The sequence below is a fragment of the Talpa occidentalis genome, unplaced genomic scaffold, assembly GCF_014898055.3.
Source record: "Talpa occidentalis isolate TD23 unplaced genomic scaffold, MPIMG_talOcc4v2.1 talOcc4.5, whole genome shotgun sequence".
Classification (NCBI taxonomy): domain Eukaryota; kingdom Metazoa; phylum Chordata; class Mammalia; order Eulipotyphla; family Talpidae; genus Talpa; species Talpa occidentalis.
Genome location: NW_023604861.1, coordinates 82,196,598 through 82,215,517, shown reverse-complemented (window position 1 = coordinate 82,215,517; position 18,920 = coordinate 82,196,598). Strand labels below are relative to the sequence as shown.

At 42.0% G+C, this 18,920-nt stretch overlaps 2 protein-coding genes across 4 annotated transcripts; both read left to right on the top strand.

Annotated features, from left to right (window-relative positions):
* Nucleotides 1–486: 486 nt before the first annotated feature.
* FAM136A (family with sequence similarity 136 member A) lies at nt 487–4,240 on the top strand. Its single transcript, XM_037527571.2, has 3 exons — nt 487–611; nt 1,539–1,679; nt 4,007–4,240. Exons 1-3 carry the CDS (start codon nt 525–527, stop codon nt 4,193–4,195), a joined length of 417 nt encoding a protein of 138 aa, XP_037383468.1. The 5' UTR covers nt 487–524; the 3' UTR covers nt 4,196–4,240.
* Nucleotides 4,241–7,535: 3,295 nt separating this feature from the next.
* SNRPG (small nuclear ribonucleoprotein polypeptide G) lies at nt 7,536–15,949 on the top strand. Of its 3 annotated transcripts, none has more exons than XM_054701698.1 (4): nt 7,536–7,662; nt 8,578–8,600; nt 9,290–9,411; nt 15,757–15,949. In XM_054701698.1, the coding sequence occupies exons 1-4, from the start codon at nt 7,631–7,633 to the stop codon at nt 15,805–15,807; spliced, it is 228 nt and encodes a 75-aa protein (XP_054557673.1). In that variant the 5' UTR covers nt 7,536–7,630; the 3' UTR covers nt 15,808–15,949. The 3 variants fall into 3 exon arrangements, with proteins under 3 accessions (XP_054557673.1, XP_037383467.1, XP_054557674.1); XM_037527570.1 differs by having other exon boundaries at nt 9,290–9,414; XM_054701699.1 differs by lacking the exon at nt 7,536–7,662 and adding an exon at nt 7,875–7,970 and having other exon boundaries at nt 9,290–9,414.
* The last annotated feature ends 2,971 nt before the right edge of the window (nt 15,950–18,920 follow it).

Below are 18,920 nucleotides of genomic sequence, written 5' to 3'. Positions count from 1 at the left end.
AAACTACACACTGAAAAAGAACAAAGATATGAAAGTCTAGAAAGAGAAAATGGAAACGGGAAACGAAAGAAAGTTGTTGCCTGATGTGGGGGGGCGGGGGATAGGAGGCGAAGGGGCAAGGTTTGTTACAATTTGTCAGTCTGTACACCTAAAATCTGGGCATTTATCCATGTTAATTATATTTATTATTTCTTTAAAATATAAAGGACGAGAAGGAAAGTGGGGGCCTGAAAGGCGACCGTAGTGCTCGCACCGGAAAGGCAGGCACCGGACCATAGTCGCTGAGAGATCCGTTTGAGACCCCTCCCCTGCCCCAGGCCACGACGACCGGGTTGGACCGAGCCGGGACCGGAGCGAGACGGCAGGGCGGCAGCCCGGTGCAGTTGCTCCTCTTGGCCGCCAGGAGGCAGCGTAGGCCCAGGCAGGGCGGGCCGTGGTGACCCGGGAAGCGGTGGCAAGGGGGCGGGCCCGTGCGCGGGAGTCCATGTGGGCGCCGGCGCGGCGGGGAGCAGCGCGGGGTCGCCATGGCGGAGCTGCAGCAGCTCCGTGTGCAGGAGGCGGTGGACTCCATGGTGAAGAGCCTGGAGAAGGAGAACATCCGGAAGATGCAGGTAGAGGGCGGGTGCCCGTCCGGGGGGAGCTCTGGCTGGCCTCGATTTCCAGACCCTTCCCGCCGCCACCGCGAGATGCCCCGCGTCGCTGTCTCCCTCCCGCCCGGCGGACCCGAGTCGGGCGTCCCGGGGTCGCCGCGGGGCACTCGCCCATTGCTCACACAACTTCTGGAGCTCGACTGAGCGGATGAAATCCGTGCGCCCTAGCCACACGCACGGCCAATTTCCACTTAGGCCAACGCAGGGGAGGCGAGGTCCACAGGGCCAGGGGTTAGAAAACCCTTGGTGTGAGGCGATCGACCTCCCACACTGCGCCACCCTGTCAGCAGGTGAGCAGCCCGAGGCCCTGAAAGGGCACGGTCAAGGTGAAAGACCGGAAAGGCCAAAGTGCTCAGCCTCTTCGATGGCAGATCGTGTCGTGTTGTGTTACCCCGAACCCCGCTCCACATCGTACTGGTTTAGTTATAGTCTCTTCTCCCTTGAACCCCTAAAAGTGTTGTGGCTCTTGGCCCTGCCTCCCTAACCGGATTGTGGGTTCCCCTTGTCATTCCTCTTGAGTCATTGATTAATGGATCAATGGATCCATTGATTAATGGACCCCGGTAGAATGTAGATGACTAGGCTGCTGATCTCAGAAGCCTGTGGGGTAGGCACCGAGTTTTTAGAACTCGGGTTCATCTGACCCACCGCACCTTCCCCATCCACCCAGCTGTCAATGCAACAAATGCCGGTGAGCTAGTAGCAAAAAGGCCCTGAAACACTGCTAGGCAGGGTGGGTATTTCCCATTAATGGTTTGAAGATTCTGATGTCTATTCTGTGGAGATGTACAAATATAAATGCTCCTCTGTTGTACTCCATAGTCACTCCATAGTCATTCTGTCCCAGGAAGCTGTCCTACCTAACTTCACGCTTCCCCCTTTCTCCAGGGTCTCATGTTCCGGTGCAGTGCCAACTGTTGTGACGACAGCCAGGCATCCATGCAGCAGGTACACCAGTGCATTGAGCGCTGCCATGCGCCTCTGGCTCAAGCTCAGGCCCTGGTGACCAGTGAGTTGGAGAAGTTCCAGGTAAAGAATAACCCAGAGAACTCTAGTCCTTGCTGTTGCTCTTTTGCAGGAGATGAGAAGCATTTATTCAAAACTATTGGCTTTAGTGTCTTGTTTCTGCTAATATTTGTGGCAATCCTATGACCAACCAGTCTTCACAGGGCTTGAAATTTTGGAAGAAATCCTGGAGGTTAACTGCTGCATTTCCCTAACATTTCTATGTTTCCCATAGAAACAATGCTATAAGGGGCCTCCCTGGTGGCACAAAGGGTTAGGTCTCAGCACTATCAGGCTATCGCCAGCCACTGAAACATGAGTTCAAGCCCCGGTCAGGGAGAAAACCCACAATGCGCAGCAGACCTCTCCTGTTTGGCCCGCTGTTCCCCTCAGCAGTGTATTTCAGTAGATCAGCGTGTTCTGCTCCCCACTCTGTCTCTGGTGAATCCTCTCACACACACCCCCACACCTCTGGCCTACACCCCAGTTCTTATATGCATAAGTAAACAATAAATCTTTTTTAAAAAAGAAAAGAAACAGTGATGTAAAAGAGAACTACAAGGGGCACTCATAAAGCCTATGGTTTTTGGGTTTTTTTTTTAAGATTTATTTATTTTATTTATATAAGCACTGGGTACAATCAGAAGTGCGGGAGGGTGAAAGATTCACCAGAGCCAGAGCGGGCAACAGAACAGGCAGACTGACGAAATACACTGCTGAGGGGAGCAGCGGGCGGCAGGAGAGGTCTGCACGCCATGTGGGGCCCTCGCTGGTGGCCGGGGATCGAACCAGCGCTGCAGAGGCTGCTGGCAGCTTCACAACCCAGCGCTCAACCTCTGCGCCACCAGGGGAGGCCCTAGCCTGTGGATTTTTGTGGAGTTTTTTGTTGTTGTTGCTGTTTTTGCCATACACATCAAATATAATATGTATACTACATAGAATAAAGCTTTCATAAACATGTCAATTCATTCTTACATTAGCAGAATCCTCAGTATAGTAGATTAGGACAAGATCCTGCTGTCATTTTGTGGACTTCAACACCTGCCCAGGACGGTCCCTACTGACTACATTGGGAGGACCGCTCAGGAGTCACTAAAGATCGGTCATTTATAGGCAGCCTTGTTACTCTTGGCTCTCTCCTGCCTGCCTCATAAGCTCCCTGAGGTCACTGAAAGACCAGTAACACGCTTTGGAGCAAAGAGTAACTACAACTTTATTTTTTTCCCTTCCTCTGAATATACTTTTCTGGAATTTGGTGGTAGTAGAGCCTTCTTCTGAACCATTTTTTCATAGACAGAGATTCTGCTCACATGGAAAAATTGTATCTAATGTGATACAGTTTTGACATTTCGCTATACAAAATTTTTCAAAATTACTGATACTATTAGGATTAACTTTTCCATTACAGAATTCCAAAAAGTTTATGTTCATTTTGACAGCTCATTTTGTAACTAGGGTCTTTAAATTTTGATTCTTAAATTGCTTTATAATTTTCTCCCTTCATTGACGTTTCAGTCCAGTCAGACTTACTCTTCACTGTGCCAGAACAGCGCTTACCACACCCTCCATGGGGCTAAGTCCAAGGACCATTTCTGATTCCTCATCTTTACTCAACCTCTCTGCAACAATGACACAGTTGATCACTCACCTCATCCCTGAAGCATGATTCAGTTGGCCACTGCATACCTCACTTTCCTGGTTTTCCACCTCCCTCTCAGGCCATCCTTTCTTGACCTCCTTTTCTGGTTTATTTCCTCTCAGCTTCTGAGTATGGGAGTGCCCAGTGCTATCCTTACACCTTTTCCTTTTTCTACTGTGTTCTCTAGTCTCAATGCATATCTAGACCAACTAAATGCATATCTCTAGACCAACTTTAGTTCTGATCTCCAGATTCATATGTCCAACTCAAGACATATGAACATATGAACAGAATTTATCTGTTTTATCTATTATATTTCCCAACATAAGGAGACTATCCAGCACATAGTAGATGCTCAACAAATATTTGTGGGATTGAGGGTTTTTTGGTAGCAAGGACAGACATTGAAGAATCAAGATGTGTATAAGTCTTAGAGTTGAGTAACAGTAACCTCTAGTTACTTCTCAGTTCCTAGAAAGGGCTTCTATACCATTTATTCTGTCATTCACCTACTTTCTAATAATACTGTCTGGACCTTTCTAGTGCCACTCTGTCTTGATCAGGATAATTTTGGTTAATTGCACGATATTCATTCCCTTAATTAATCAAGATAATAGATGTCGAGCCAAAATATGTAGCACAGGACCTGGTATGTGGTATGCACTTGGTAAAAGGAAGCCTCTCAGCATTCTCTACCTTCTTCTTGCCACAGGACCGCCTGGCCCGGTGCACCATGCATTGCAATGACAAAGCCAAAGATTCAATAGATGCAGGAAGTAAAGAGCTTCAGGTCAAGCGGCAGCTGGAAAGTTGTGTGACCAAGTGTGTGGATGACCACATGCATCTCATCCCAACCATGACCAAGAAGATGAAAGAGTCTCTCTCGTCTATTGGGAAATAGAAGTCTTTGCCATTGGCCATTAGAGCTGAAGGCAAGAATCTATTTAAAAAGAGGAATGAGACTTTTGATCTTTTAAGTGAAGTTTTTGAATGAAGAAATTGAGGACATCAGCAAATTTAAGGCACATGTCACTTGCCTCTGGACACTGGTCTCTTAACACTACCTTTTAATCCTATAAAGTAAAATAGAAAAAAACTGGTGCTAAAATTTGGATCAGAACTAGCACAGGAGTGGTTTTGAGAGCCCATATATCATGTGGCAAGTGTTTGTCCTGGCAGGAGAGATTTCCCTTGCACCAAGCCAAAGCCCTCCACATATTGATAGTGCACAGGTACTTCTAATCTGACAGCTTCTCTAACTTGCCTGTGATCTGGTGGAGTGTGAGGAGAGGTATATCTGTTTCTTGCCAACCTCCCATTTACCACAAAGATCACTACAACACATAAAACAAAATCCATGAGGTCACTAATTTAGAAGGGGAGAAAAAAGGTTTCTATATCTTTGGTTGCTTGGTTTAGTTTTATATACCAGGTCATGAAGTTTATTTAAGCTATGGAATTGGGAGAGAGGGTAGTTCAGATAAGAACTTTGAAAAGTTCTTATGGATTTATTTTGGCCCTGGAGATGTGGATGTTTATTACTTGAAATTCTCACATATACGTCTTTCACCTTGGAGACCTTGCAAAAACATGAGAGGTGATGTCCTGCTGGGTATGGGAAGCAGAGCTCCCTCTCAATGGCTGCCGGGAAGCACCCTACAACAGAGTGACAGGACAGTCTTGCAGCGACACTCTCCCCTGAAGAAAGAGGCATTTTGATTGTGCTGTATGCCAGATTCTGAAAATGAACATGAAAGCGGAACTATTGGCTGGTTAATTAAAAGTTATGAAATACTGGACTTAGATAAGCCTGTTTTTCACAGAACAATGCAGTGAAAACCTAAATCCAGTATTGCTTTTACTTAACCACCTTAAAAGTGCTGATGACACAATCCTTTGGCAATAGGAAGGTCAAGGCAGGGAAACTAAGGTACCCATGAGCAGCAGTGATTCCTTTCATGAAAGGATGGGCATCCCCTCCATGACCAAACACCACTATGCCTGGACCCTTTGCATCCTGCAGTGTTCTATCCCAGCTCTGGCACTTTATTTTGATAAAGACCTAGTCTTTTTACCAACTTATTACTTGAAGTGATAATATAGCCTGTGTCTGCTGTTTCAAGGCTGTGATATATTTTCCTAGTGGTTTGGTTTTAAAAAATAAATAAGATTTAACTTTTCCTCAACTATTTTGTTTCTTTCCTCATATCTGAGCAGTGAATATAAAACTTTCTCAGAATGCTTTGCTGTAATACATGAAATAAGTTTCTTAAGAGGTCCCAAAGAGTTGTGTGTTACAGTTCAGATGCAGAACTGGTTTACTGTAAGTGGGAAAACTTGAGAGAAGACTAGAACACTATGGCTTTTAAGCCCATTAATATAAAAAGTCAGAAACTGTCTAGAAGGCTAAATATCCATATCAGTCTCCAGCTTCACTAACAATTCAATTGACAGAGATGAAAAAGTTACAAAATTATGACCCCTCTAGAGAAAGCCCAACATCTAGAATTTTGAGTACAAAGACAGTATAAAACATTGGATGAGTCTAGGTCAGTCTTTACTACCATTTGCACTTAAGTCTTTTTTTTTTTTTTAATATTTATGTATTTATACAAGCATTGGGTACATTCAGAAGTGCAGGAGGGCGAGAGAATTCACCAGAGCCAGAGCAGGGAGCAGAACAGGCAGAATGACAAATACACTGCTGAGGGGAGCAGTGGGAGAGACAGGAGAGGTCTGCCGCGCCGTGTGGGTCCCTCGCTGGCAGGCGGGGGATCGAACAGCCCAGCGCTCAACTGCTGCGCCACCAGGGGAGGCCCTGCACTTAAGTCTTTTGTGAACATTAGGAATGAGTTGAATTTGGGAAAATCATCTACTATTTAGAATCGCCAAGGCTTACCAATATTTTGGTGTAAATTGTATAATCCCCATTTCATTTGTAAATGTGGATCTTACTAATTGGGGTAACAACTGGGAAAAAAAGAGACCGCTTTTTACATTTAACTGCTTGACTTGAAAATCAATATTTTCTTTCAAAGATGCAGGGGGTGAGAGGATCCACCAGAAACAGCGTGGGGAACAGAACAGGCAGATCTACTGAAATACACTGCTGAGGGGAGCAGCGGGCCAGACAGGAGAGGTCTACTGCGCCACGTGGGTTTCTCCCTGGCCGGCCAGAGATCGAACTTGTGCTGTAGAGGCTGCGGGATGCTTCATAATGCGGTGCTTAACCCCTTGCGCCACCAGGGAGGCCCCCGAAAATCATTATTTTATATTAAAGCTGGCTTGAGTGTGGCATTTCACTTTTAAATATAGGGTAAGGCACCTGAAGCGGGGCTCTGGGGCCAGTGATACTGTTATAGAGCAACCCCGATATTAAACGGGTTCCTGGCTGTGGGTCCTCACCCGCGCGCTTTAAAGGGACTTATGAATACTCTACTACAGACACACGCCAAAGGGTTAATAAAAGGTTTATTTACAAGAGAAAAAGAAATAAGGAAAATGTACAACTCAGGGAGAAAATAGGGAAATAAAGTCTTTAATGCGTCCTACCCGATCCGACGACCTGGAAACCCAAAGTCACTCTCAGAGCTAGACGGACGCCGCGAGCTGGCCGAGGGCCCCAAAATGGAGAGCGCCCCAAAGCCCACATGTCTGCCTTTTGTATCCACCTGGCTGCTTAACCCCACCCTCAGGTCCCAGCCACCTTCCCTTGGGTGGTGATGGGATGTAGAGTTCCCAGTGTCTTTGGCTTTGGCCTGGGGTGGGGGTGGAGTCCACAAAGCCTGTATGGAATTAGCTTTGTGACAGCCTTTTTCCCCTAACAATACAAGAATTACAAGACCATTAGGAACACCGCCAGGAATATACTTTTGGGCTCTAGATTCCAACTCTTAGGCACTCTGCTCCCCGCGCTCTTCTGGTCACTGAGATGTACTAGAACCCCTGGCTCACAATGCCATCATGCTGTGGGAATACAAGCCAAAGAAATCGTAGGCTCCAAAGTTTCGTTTTCGTTTGATACGTAAGAGTAAGACAAACGATGCTAGAGGCAGGACCGCTGTCTCAACTTTACAGACAACGCAGTGCCATTCATGCAGCCGTCTCGCTGAGCCGCACCGCCCACCCGCCCAGTGGCGGGCCAGGCCACCGGAAGCTCGGGGCTGACGGATCCGTCCGGCTTCAGCTAAGTATCGCGAGGCGAGATGTGAACGCTACCCACCCATTGGCTAACGGGATCGTGACGTCAGACGCAGGACGCCGGGCCTACCGCGGGAGTGGGACGGAGGCCGTGGATTTCGTGTGGTGGCAGCTCTGAGCCCGGGGAGTAGACACCATGAGCAAAGCGCACCCTCCCGAGTTGAAAAAGTAAGTGGAGCGCCCGAGAAGCAGTTGCTTTGCATGCCCTGAGTTCTCAGTGCCCCCTCTATTTCCGGTGGCGCGGCTGGCGTGCGTAGTCGCCGACTCCCCGGCCTGGGTCCCGCTCTTGGGGCCTAAAGCCCGCGCAGTGTCGCCCCTCGGCCAGGTGGGCGTGGTTACCGAAGACGCCGACGGCGCCTCTGTCCGCCAGCTTCTGCCCGGGCTCGAGCTCCGCCCCACCGGGCGCTCCCGCGTTACCAGAATATCTGGAGTGGCATCCTCGTTGAACATTTTTAATAGCATCATTTCTAGATAAGGTGGCTGGAGAGGGTTTCTGTAAGGAACTACGGCGGTGGGAGGGCTGGAAATGTCTGATGGTATCTGAGGAACCAAAAACATCCTTAATCGTAGAGTGTTTGCAGCTGTTCTTGGATCTTTAACTTAGAAATCCCATTCTTCTTGCTTTTTTGTACTTGCGTGGCATGTATATCTTGCTGTTTTATCAGAGCTAAGAGAAAATAGGTTTTTCTTATCAAAGGTTAGGTTTTTGTGAGGTTTTTCTCCTGCATCCAGTGAAATTAGCTGAAAGTAGGTATTTTGGAGATGACCCGAGGTAGTTAATATATTCTAAATCCCTTCCGTTTTTGTTTATTATCCTGCCCTTCCCAAATTACATTCTTAGTATAAGTGCTGATGCAGCCCATCACCCTCTAGTCCTTTACGTTGTGTAAGGTTCTTACTATTTTAAATTTTATTATTTTTTTGTGTAAGTTTTAGCAAATTTTATTGACTGTATCTGAGGTTTTTACTATTTTAAATTTTATTTCTACTTTGTAAGTTTTAGCAAATTTTATTGACTGTCTACTTTGGTACTTATTTATGCTTAAGTTAGTTACCTTATCTTGATCCCTTTTGTTTTTTCAGATTTATGGACAAAAAGTTATCATGTAAGTTCTTTTTAATTGATTACTTTATACATCTTGACAGTATGTGTACAACAACTTCATAAAAGTACAAAGCACAAAGACCCTCTCATCATTAAATTAAGCAGGTTTTGTCAAAATCTTAGTTTTATTTACCTAATTTTGATATTTATTGAATTTCACAATGACACTTTGCGTAGTTTCATACAAGCCCTTCCACACTTTTACAGAATTAACAGGATTTTCCTGCTTTGTGATATTTGGGTATATAGCAGCCTTTTTTCCTTTAAGCAGAGGGTTTATACAAGGACTAAAAATCTGACCTGTGCAGTGTTTGAAGTATATAGCAGTGAAGACTGTGGCTTTAGAAGTGTGCAGCCTTCAATTTGAATCCCAGCTCTACTTCACAGTAGATATACAGCCTTGAACTAATTGAAAAGTCTATACTTCAGTTCCCTCATAAACATTAGTATAATACTTTATAATGTGGAAGTAAATGTAAAATGTTTAGCCCTGTGCTTAGCATACAGTAAGGGTAGTGGATTTACATCTCAAGTGCCTGGGTTTTATCCTCCCTATTTTTTTTTTTTTCGACTTTCCTAGATTTATTCATGTAAAATTTGCTCTTCTCTTATTTTTGGCCTACCTAACTTAGTGGAAAGTCAATAGTTATTGGTCAGGATTATTAAAACTTTTTTTTTCTCTTTTTATAGTGAAATTAAATGGTGGCAGACATGTCCAAGGAATACTACGGGGATTTGATCCCTTTATGAATCTTGTGATAGATGAGTGTGTGGAGATGGCAACTAGTGGGCAACAGAACAATATTGGAATGGTGGTGAGTAAAGATGAAAGATTTCTTTTAGAGATTTCACTTTTCTTTTGGAATAAGCATTTATGTCTCTTCTGTCAAATTCCCACATTAAATTGAAGTTAGGCAAATTACAAGCAAGATTAGACCTTCCATTTACCTTTCAGTTTAATATATAATAGTCATTCATCAGCTGTGATAATATCCTAGTTTCATGTAGGTGAGATCTGAATCTAATACAGAATTCTCTGAGGTCTTTGGGCTTGAAATAACTGTTGAAAATAAGTCTTAAGTTTTACTATGGTAGAGACCACATAGTCAGTCTTTGTTAAAGTAATAGTTCTCAATCATAGTTGCATCTTAGAATCAAATTAGACTGGATGCAGCATAGATTTTTTTTTTTTATTATAAGGCAAAGATTAACCACTGAGCTAGAGCATTTATGACCATGTGAGGAATTTTACCAAAAAAATAAATAATAACTATGTCTGAAGTCCACCCCAAAGCAACTGAAACTATATCACAGTGATGATATCTCTATTAGACAATTTTAGGTAATTTTAATGCTTAGTGAAGATTAAAAGCTTACTTATCAAGAAATGAAAGTTGCTTGTCAAATCAGCATGCGAATGAATTCCTAGATCTTGTTAAATGCAGGTCTTACTTCAGTGGGTGTGGGGTAGAGCTGGAGATTTTGCATATCTAACAAGTACCCACTTGATATAGATGTGCCAGTCTACAAATCACATTTTTCTTTTTTTTTTTTTAACATTTTTTTTGGTTTTTTTATTTTTTTTTTTTTTTTGGTTTTTTTATTGTTTAAGATTTTATTTATTTATACAAGGACTGGGGTACAGGTCAGAGGCACGAGAGAGTGAGAGAATTCACCAGAGACAGAGTGGGAAGCAGAACAGGCAGACGGACTGAAGACACTGCCGAGGGGAGCAGCAGGCGAGGCAGGAGAGGTCTGCCACGCCATGTGGGTTTCTCCCTGGGCAGCTGGGAATAGAACCCGCGCTGCAGAGGCTGCCGACAGCGTCACAGTGCAGCACTCAACACACTGCGCCACCGGGGAGGCCCACAAATCACATTTTTCTTAATAGTGTATATATTTTGGTTTATCACACCCAAATTTAAATGTAATCAAGGTAAAAGTCACAAGGGATGACTACAGTGTCAGTCATTCACATAGAATAAAATAAAATCAAATGCTGAATTAATTATAGAAGTAAATATTTCTACATTTACTAGGCCATAGTGGTATAACTGCTGAAGAAAAGCATTTGATGTCTATCTTTCAGACCCAGACTGACAGTATCCCCAATAAATGATAAGTTCAAGTTTCTTAGAAAAGATAAATCAAAAAGGATAATGTAGCTTTAACAACTCATGGCACATAATGACCTCTTGGAGGTGGTAAAAGTTCCTAATTGTTAGCCCTAATTTTTTTGCCTCAGTATCTTTTTCAGAATTGAGTCCTTTCCAAGGTTTCTATTAATGTTCATTTCAAGTGTATTTACATTACTATATTTTCATAAGCAAATTTATGGTTGGGACTGGAAAAACAGCGTAGAGTTTAGATATGAGACTATGCCTCCATATCTTAACCAAGTTTCTTATAAATTGACCATTTTCCTTTCAGGTTGAAACTGAGTAAAATTGGTGACTCTTTGGCAGCCCGATTCTTTTGAAAATCAGTTTTTAAATACCCTAAGCTTTCATTTTAACCCTCCCTTTTGCAGATTAAGATATCTTTGTTGTAATAGAGTGTAGACTCTATTTAGTGTTTATAGCTCAACAGATTAGTTTAAAAAGGATGCAAGACAGACTTGAGATCTACAGCTCAAGTTTGTGAAGATAAGCTTTTTGAGAATTTTGTGACATGGGAATTTTATCAAAGAAGGATTGAACCTTAGAAGGATCTCTCTCAAAAGTTTTCCTCAAAATTTTGATAGGCTTAATTGTCTTTACACAAAAATTGATTGACAGTGTCATCCCAACTCATTTAAGTAATTATAATTAGCACCTACTTACTGTGTTAGGCAGACTGCTATTCCAGCTCTGATTTATGGACTATAAAAAGTTTGTATTAGTAGACTTAAGTCTTAGCGCTAAGTGAACAATGCAAATCAAATAACGTATCAGTTGTCTTTAATGAAAAGACATTGTAAAGAATATGCAGGAATGGCTTTTTTCCTGAGGTTGAAAGAAGGGATACAAACACGTTTTTCACAAATTGTTCCCCAAAGTAGTAGTAGTTACATGGACTTCATTATTCTCTTTTCCAAGTCAGTTACCCATTGAGAGCATAGAGATTACATAGAACTATTAAGAATGTCTATGCTTTGAAGGGGAGATAATTTTGGGCATCTGTCAGCTGGATAGTTACCTCATGCTTCAACCAGCCTCCCCTGTGGCTGGCACAGAGTTGTCAGTAGTTACACCTATGTCTTAGTTGAAGAAATCAATTTATTTGAAAAAGAATGCTTCTTTATTCACAGTTACATTTATTAGCAGTGATTAATCAGCAGCCAGTGGAAGAAATCAGACCTCTTTTGAACATGCCCTTAAAAGCCTTTTAGCTCATAATCTTGCTTTATCCATCTGGTAACCTCAGAAAATGACAAAGAATGATATGGTTGAAGACATTTGAATACTTCCAGGTGACTAGGGAATTGTCACCTACTCTTTAATGTAGTAATTTACTTCAGGAATTACTTGAGTTTTACATTCTTCTGCTTCACATTCTTCACAATTTTAATTTCTTTTTTCCTCAAGCTGTACTTTAACCTTATTAGCAATCTCTTGGATTTCTGGAGTGGCAGATTTGGCTTCAATTAAGCCACCAAGTATTTGGCTAATTACTGCTTTACTAGGCAGGATGCTAGAACAGAAGTCTCTCACATTTGTCTTATTCCCTTAAGATTGTAACTCTACCCTCGGGTTCCCTTAAGATTGTAGGAAAAATTTCTAATGTTTATGATGCTGCCTAGTTTGTGGGTTCTTGCTAGCATTGTGCTTCTGGTGGCTCCATTTTGGGTTTATATTCTCTGGGCGCTCTCAAGAGGCGGAAAGCCTGAGCATCACTTTGCAACTAGTATTGAAGCATATCAGAAGGCATATGGAGCGGCCTCTGCAGCATGAGTTCCATCCCAGGGCGGCCCACATGGCGCGGCCGACCTCTCCTGTCTCGCCCGCTGCTCCCCTCAGCAGTGTGTTTTGGTTGGTCTGCCAGTTCTATTCCCTGCTCTGTCTCTGGTGAGTCCTCTCACCCCCCAACACACACACCTCTGGCCTGTGCCCCAGCTCTTGTATGCATAAATAAATAAATCTTTTAAAAAAAAAAAGAAGAAGAAGAAGGCATTTGGAATTCTGGAGCTCATGTTCCAGATTGGAGAATTGGACTTCAAACACAATGGGAAAAACGGAAGAGCACTACAGGACAAGAGTGGTCACTGGGGCCTCCCCGGTGGCGCAGCGGTTGAGTGCTGGGTTGCGAAGCTGCCAGCTGCCTCTGCGGCGCCGGTTCGATCCCCGGCTGCTCCCCGGCCACCGGAGGAGGGTCCCACATGGCGCGCAGACCTCTCCTGCCGCCCGCTGCTCCCCTCAGCAGTGTACTTCGGTCCTTCTGCCTGCTCTGCTCCCCGCTCTGGCTCTGGTGAATTCTCTCACCCTCCTGCGCTTCTGACTGTACCCAGTGCATGTATAAACAAAACAAACAAACAAATAAATAAAAAACATGCCTCTTAAAAAAAAAAAAAAAAAAAAAGAGTGGTCACTGACTAACCTTATGTTCTTAGTAAGGCAGCCATACTATTTTAGAAAATGTGTTTATTAATGATGCCACAAAGAAAAAGCCCTCAGCTCTGAAAACCTTAATTATCTGAAATAACTTCTTTACACTATTCTCTTTTTCTAAGGAAAATGTCAGAAATGGACAAGTTTAGGAGAGAACTAGGAAAGACAGCAAGTTTTTCATACCTTTGAGGTGTTATGTTCTTCATCATCATCTGCTTGCAAGATGATGAAGCAGGAGTTTAAAACTGAGAACTAGCTAAGCATATTGTTTAGCTTTCATTGTTTCTATAAACTCTGTAGAGTCTTCCAGCCCACTGTTATTTCAGGGCATTATTCTCTTTTAATTTCTTTAATTAAGCTCTTTAATTCTTTGCCATCTCCTCACCGTACTCATTGCTGTTAGTCTCTGTCAGACTCCAGGGTACCCTTCACCTTCCAAGGCACCCTTCACCTGTCCATTCTGTCAGCTGCACTAATCATATGCAAGTTCACTTGTTAATTTTACAGATACTTATTGAGCTTGCCACTATAGAAATTGACAGTATTCCTGGGTGAATTCTCTCACCCTCCCGTGCTTCTGACTGTACCCAGTGCATGTATAAACAAAAACAAACAAATAAATAAATAAAACATGCCTTAAAAAAAAAAAAAAGAAATTGACAGTATTCCTAAAGACACCAAGAAAGTCCTTCCCCTCATAAAAATGACATTTGGGTGAGGATGACAAACAATAGGGTATGGAATAAATATGTAAGCAGGGGGCAGGGAGAATAAGTTATAAATGTTTTTAGACCAGCTGCCTACAATCATTGCTCTACTCAAATCTTATTCAGAATGCCTCCCTTTTTAATAAATTGTTTCCTCTCACCCCCTTCCATTTTTTCACCTGTCTGGCTCTGATATGTGATTGCATCATGACCTGCAGTCCAGCAGCAACTCCTATTCACAATACCCTTTCCAGCTTTACTTTCTTTTCTACCCCTCTTAAACCCAATTAACCAGCCATTTCACCTCTGTTTTCATGTATGGATGTTTACTATGTCAGGCACTGTGCTTCTAGAGCCTTTTCTTTATAACCTCCCTTCCTGCCACTAGCTCTCCTGTTCTCTTATATGCTGTTGCCAGTCATTCCCCCAGAGGTGAAACTTTGACTCATTATGACTCCAAATACTTTAAGATTGGTGTTTGAGACCTTCTGTGGTTGGATGTCAACTATATTTGTTCCCCACTTCTCCCCATAACTTTTTATTGTATTCAGATTAGACTCTTTCCTTATCCCCTTTTACTGTTTCATCTCTGTTGTCTAGGATTTCCCCTCTTCCTGTTAAAATTCTACCCAATTTTTTACCGGATAGTCTCGCTCATAGCAGGAATTTAGAAAACCTAAATAAGGGACCAGGAAAAAGACTAATTATAATAAAGTAAAAGTCAAAATCAACAAGCAGCTATAAACCAGAGATATACCATGGGGTGGGGGTAAGGGGCAAGAGGGATTACAGTCAAAATAAGGGGAGGTGGGAATTGTATGGGGACTATAACCAAAATGAAAAGGCATACATTGTGCAAAAATGAAAAATGATGTAAAAAATGATGTAAAAAAATATATAAAATTGAAAAAAAAAATCTCCCCTTTTTTTTAAAAGATTTATTTATTTATACAAGCACTGGGTACAGTCAGAAGCGCGGGAGGGTGAGAGAATTCACCAGAGCCAGAACGGGGAACAGAACAGGCAGACTGACGAAATACACTGCTGAGGGGAGCAGAGGACAAGACAAGCCATGTAGGACCCTCGCCGGTGGCCGGGGATCAAACCGGCGCTGCGGAGCAGCCTCACAGCCCAGCGCTCAACCGCTGCACCACCAGGGGAGGCCCTCTACCCAATTTTTAATACCCAGCTAAAACAATATCTTCATAAAGCCTACTTAAAAAAAAAAAAAGATTTATTTATGCATACAAGAACTGGGGTACAGGCCAGAAGTGTGGGGGATGAGAGGATTCACCAGAGACAGAGCAGGGTACAGAACAGGTGAATTGACTGAAATACACTGCGGAGGGGAGCAGCATGTGGGTATCTCCCTGGCTGGGGATCGAACTCGAGATGCAGTGGCTGTGGGTAGCTTCATAGGTTGTGTCTTAACCCCTTGCTTTATCGGAGGCCCATAAAGCCTACTTTTGGCCGGTTTCATCCTAGCTTGTTCTTTGAATGACTTTACATAAACTGATGTAGTCTATAGTACCTATTTTTCACATTAATTTATGAGTCCCTTAGGGGCAGGGATAGGCATGTTCCATTTGAGTGCTGTAGTTGAGAAGGGGAAATGATTAGTAGAAGGTGTGGCATCTCAAAAAGATACTTGTTATCCTTTGACCTTGATGTGCATCTCACAAAGCACTTAGTGGTTTTATGTCATAATTTAAAAATGAGCTATTTTGTGTTTCTGTAAGTTGAAAAGAGATTGATAAACTGGCATTTAATACTAAAAAACATATGGTTTGGTGAAAATTCTTTTATCATCATTGGTGTCTGTTAAATGAATTGTTCTCTCTTCAAATTTATATTTCTTTCTTAGGTAATACGAGGAAATAGTATCATCATGTTAGAAGCCTTGGAACGAGTATAAGCAGTGGCTGTGTTCACCAGAGAAATCAGTTGCTTCCCCATGTCCGCTTCCACAGCATCTTTTTACAATGATATGAAAATTGGGTCGTGTACATTTTCTTACTGAACTTTTTGTTAAATAAACTTTTGAAATAGTCAAAAAATGTTTTCTCAGATGTTCTGAACAAAGAAAATAGATTGGCACTCAGAATTTTTTCTATCAAGAGCTATTCGTTTCAGAGCAGTTTTTTTCAAAGGTTTTTTTTTTTAATACATGCACAAACTGGGGTACATGCCAGAGGTGGGGGGTGGTGAGAGGATTCACCAGAGACAGAGTGGGGAACAGAACAGGCAGATTGACTGAAATACACTGCTGAGGGGAGCAGCGGGCCAGACAGGAGAGATCTGCTATGCGGATGGCTTCATAGGGCTGACACTCAACCCCTTGCGCCACCAGGGAGGCTACTTCAAAGGTTTTTAATGCATTAAAATAGAAGTCTTATTAAATATGGAAAATGGCAAGGATGCCTTTTCCACCCATCTTTTACCACTGAACAGACCCAAAAAAAGCTGCTACCCTGAGTAGATTTCTTCTGAAATATTAATCGTGTCAAAACTCTTGTAACTTTCAGAGTACTCTGTACTCTGAAACAAATCTACCTCTCAGTACAACAGAAGTAAAACACAGGATGTAGTGATGTAGTTGTTTATTTTGAACACAAGTGGGAAAATTTTTTGAATACAAGAGTAGAAATAGAATTCCAGAGAAAAACATTCCAGTGTATTGTGGTTCTTTATGGAGTAGAGAGGGTAGTGATAATGCTGCCCTTAATATATTCATCTAGTTCATAAATTAAGGTACACAAACTCAGATGACATATATTACAGATGGTTGTATCATAAATCTAATCTTAAGAAAACTACCAGGCAATAACTTAGGCCTATTCTTTTTGTGATCTGATAAAAAGCCCACAAACTCTGAATCACAACTGTAGAGAATGGTGTACACACTAGTGTGTATGGTGCTTTACAAAACACAATGAATTAATGTCTCTAAAGTGGTATTTCTTAGTTATAGAAAATACGGCAAAACAGGGAATAGCTAATTGCAATGAGGAGTGTTAATGTGAAGTCCAATACATTCCTGTTCTTAACAGCTATTTTACACAGGCTTACTTTTTTCAAAATCACTAAGACAGAATTGTGGAATAGTTCTCTTACGTGTGGTTTCCTAGACCAGTGGCATCACCTAAGAACTTAACAGAAATGCAAGTTTTATATCCCACTCTAAATCTGTTCAAACATTCTGGGAGTAAAACCCAGCAATGGTTTATTTAACAAGCCCTGCAGGTAATTCCAAGATAACAGAACCACTGGAGCAGAATTGGCTTCCATTCAGCTCCTTCATAATTTTTATTCTCTTCCCGTAAAAAAGATGAACTAGGGTGATCTCTGGAGTATAGACTCTAATAGTATTTTCTTCCAATAAAAAAAAAAATTTAATACTACATTAAAACTAACTTGCTTGCCATAATGATAACTTGTTTTGCTCTTTGAGGAAGCAATCTCAGATGCCCTGTTAGAAAAGAATCAGTAGGTGTGATATAGCAGCTTTTAAAATTGGTATTCTTTTAAGTAAAAATACATCCCATTGCAAAACAAGTCTACAAGTGGTAGAAATTAAGTTAACTTTCATTAGCCCTTAGTCCTTTCCATCTTTAGCATATACGTGTTAACACATTATTACATTCCCTACATATTTTCCTCACTTAAATCACAAAGGAAAAAAACACCCTCAACATAATTCAGAAAAAAGCTTACCCATTGACAAACTAAGTTTAATCCCTGCCTGTACACTATCTCAGCAGTTCTATTGGCATAATCTTCACAATTATGGGAGAGAAGTCATTTTAAGTAAGAATCGATATTCTCAACACTTTTGCTAAATTGCTACTGCGATAATCTGGTAAAGGACTTCCTTTTTTAACAATAATTTGGTTGCAGTTACTTATAAAAGTCACAAGATTTTACTTGTTCTGTCCCACCATGACTTACGCAGCTGTGACCTTTGTACAGTACGTGCAGAACTAGTCCTCAAGTTTGCACAGTAGAATCATTTCATGAGGTTCTAAGTCCTACAGGTGATTTCAACATGCAGCCAAAGTTGAGAATTACCACTTTTAAAACAAGATTTCAGGAACCAGTTTCTCACCCAAAATGCTGCAGTAGCTTTAGAAGCACTTAACAGATTGAACAATGCTGGATCTGATCAAGCATGGTATCATTCTGAATATACAACACTAGTGTCAACTGCTCTAAGTTGCCTCTGCTATTAGACTGCCAGTGCTTCTTATCAAGATCCGTTACTAGAGTTCTCATTGGGAGAAATAATCTTTCACAAATTAGATCTGCTTTGATAATAGATTGGGTTTCTTGGGAATTAAGGCACTAAAAACCATTTGCAGACACCTTAAACCCCCATCATCTGATTCTCAACCCAGGTTGCACATTAGGAACTTTGAAAAGCTCTAATACTGAGGTGCTAGCATCAATCTATTAAATCAGAACCTCTGATTGGGGGCGGGGAGTCTACCAGTATTTTTATAACCTCAGATGATAACAATGCCAGTTCTTAAGTCAAAAACCTATACTTTTCATTTTACTAGAGATTTTTATGTAACATCTTAAGGTTACACCAAGATTTCTGAATTTCACCCCTAATAAAACAGAAAAGCAATCAAAAGAACATTCTGAAAGTCAAAGCTTCAGGCACATTTACTTTGAAAAGGGTATAAATTATTAAAGCCAAGTGTCAGATACCAGTCCCCATAGTAGTACCATGACTGAAGAACACATCCAGCTGTGAAGCACAAATGAACTAGTCCCCCAACTATAAGGCAGGTCTTTAAATTCTTCCTCAAGTGCAGTTTAAAATGCTCAAAACCCAGGCTCCGCCACCTGATCTACTGAGGTCCTACTCTCCAGAGGAGCTAGAGACTCCCTGTTTAACAAAGTCCAGATGATTCTTATGAGCAGAAAGGTTTGGGAAATAACACTGATGGATACTGAGTTAAACTTTGGAGATGGCATAAATGTAATACTTACACCACAACAATTAGAACCTTGTATTTTCTC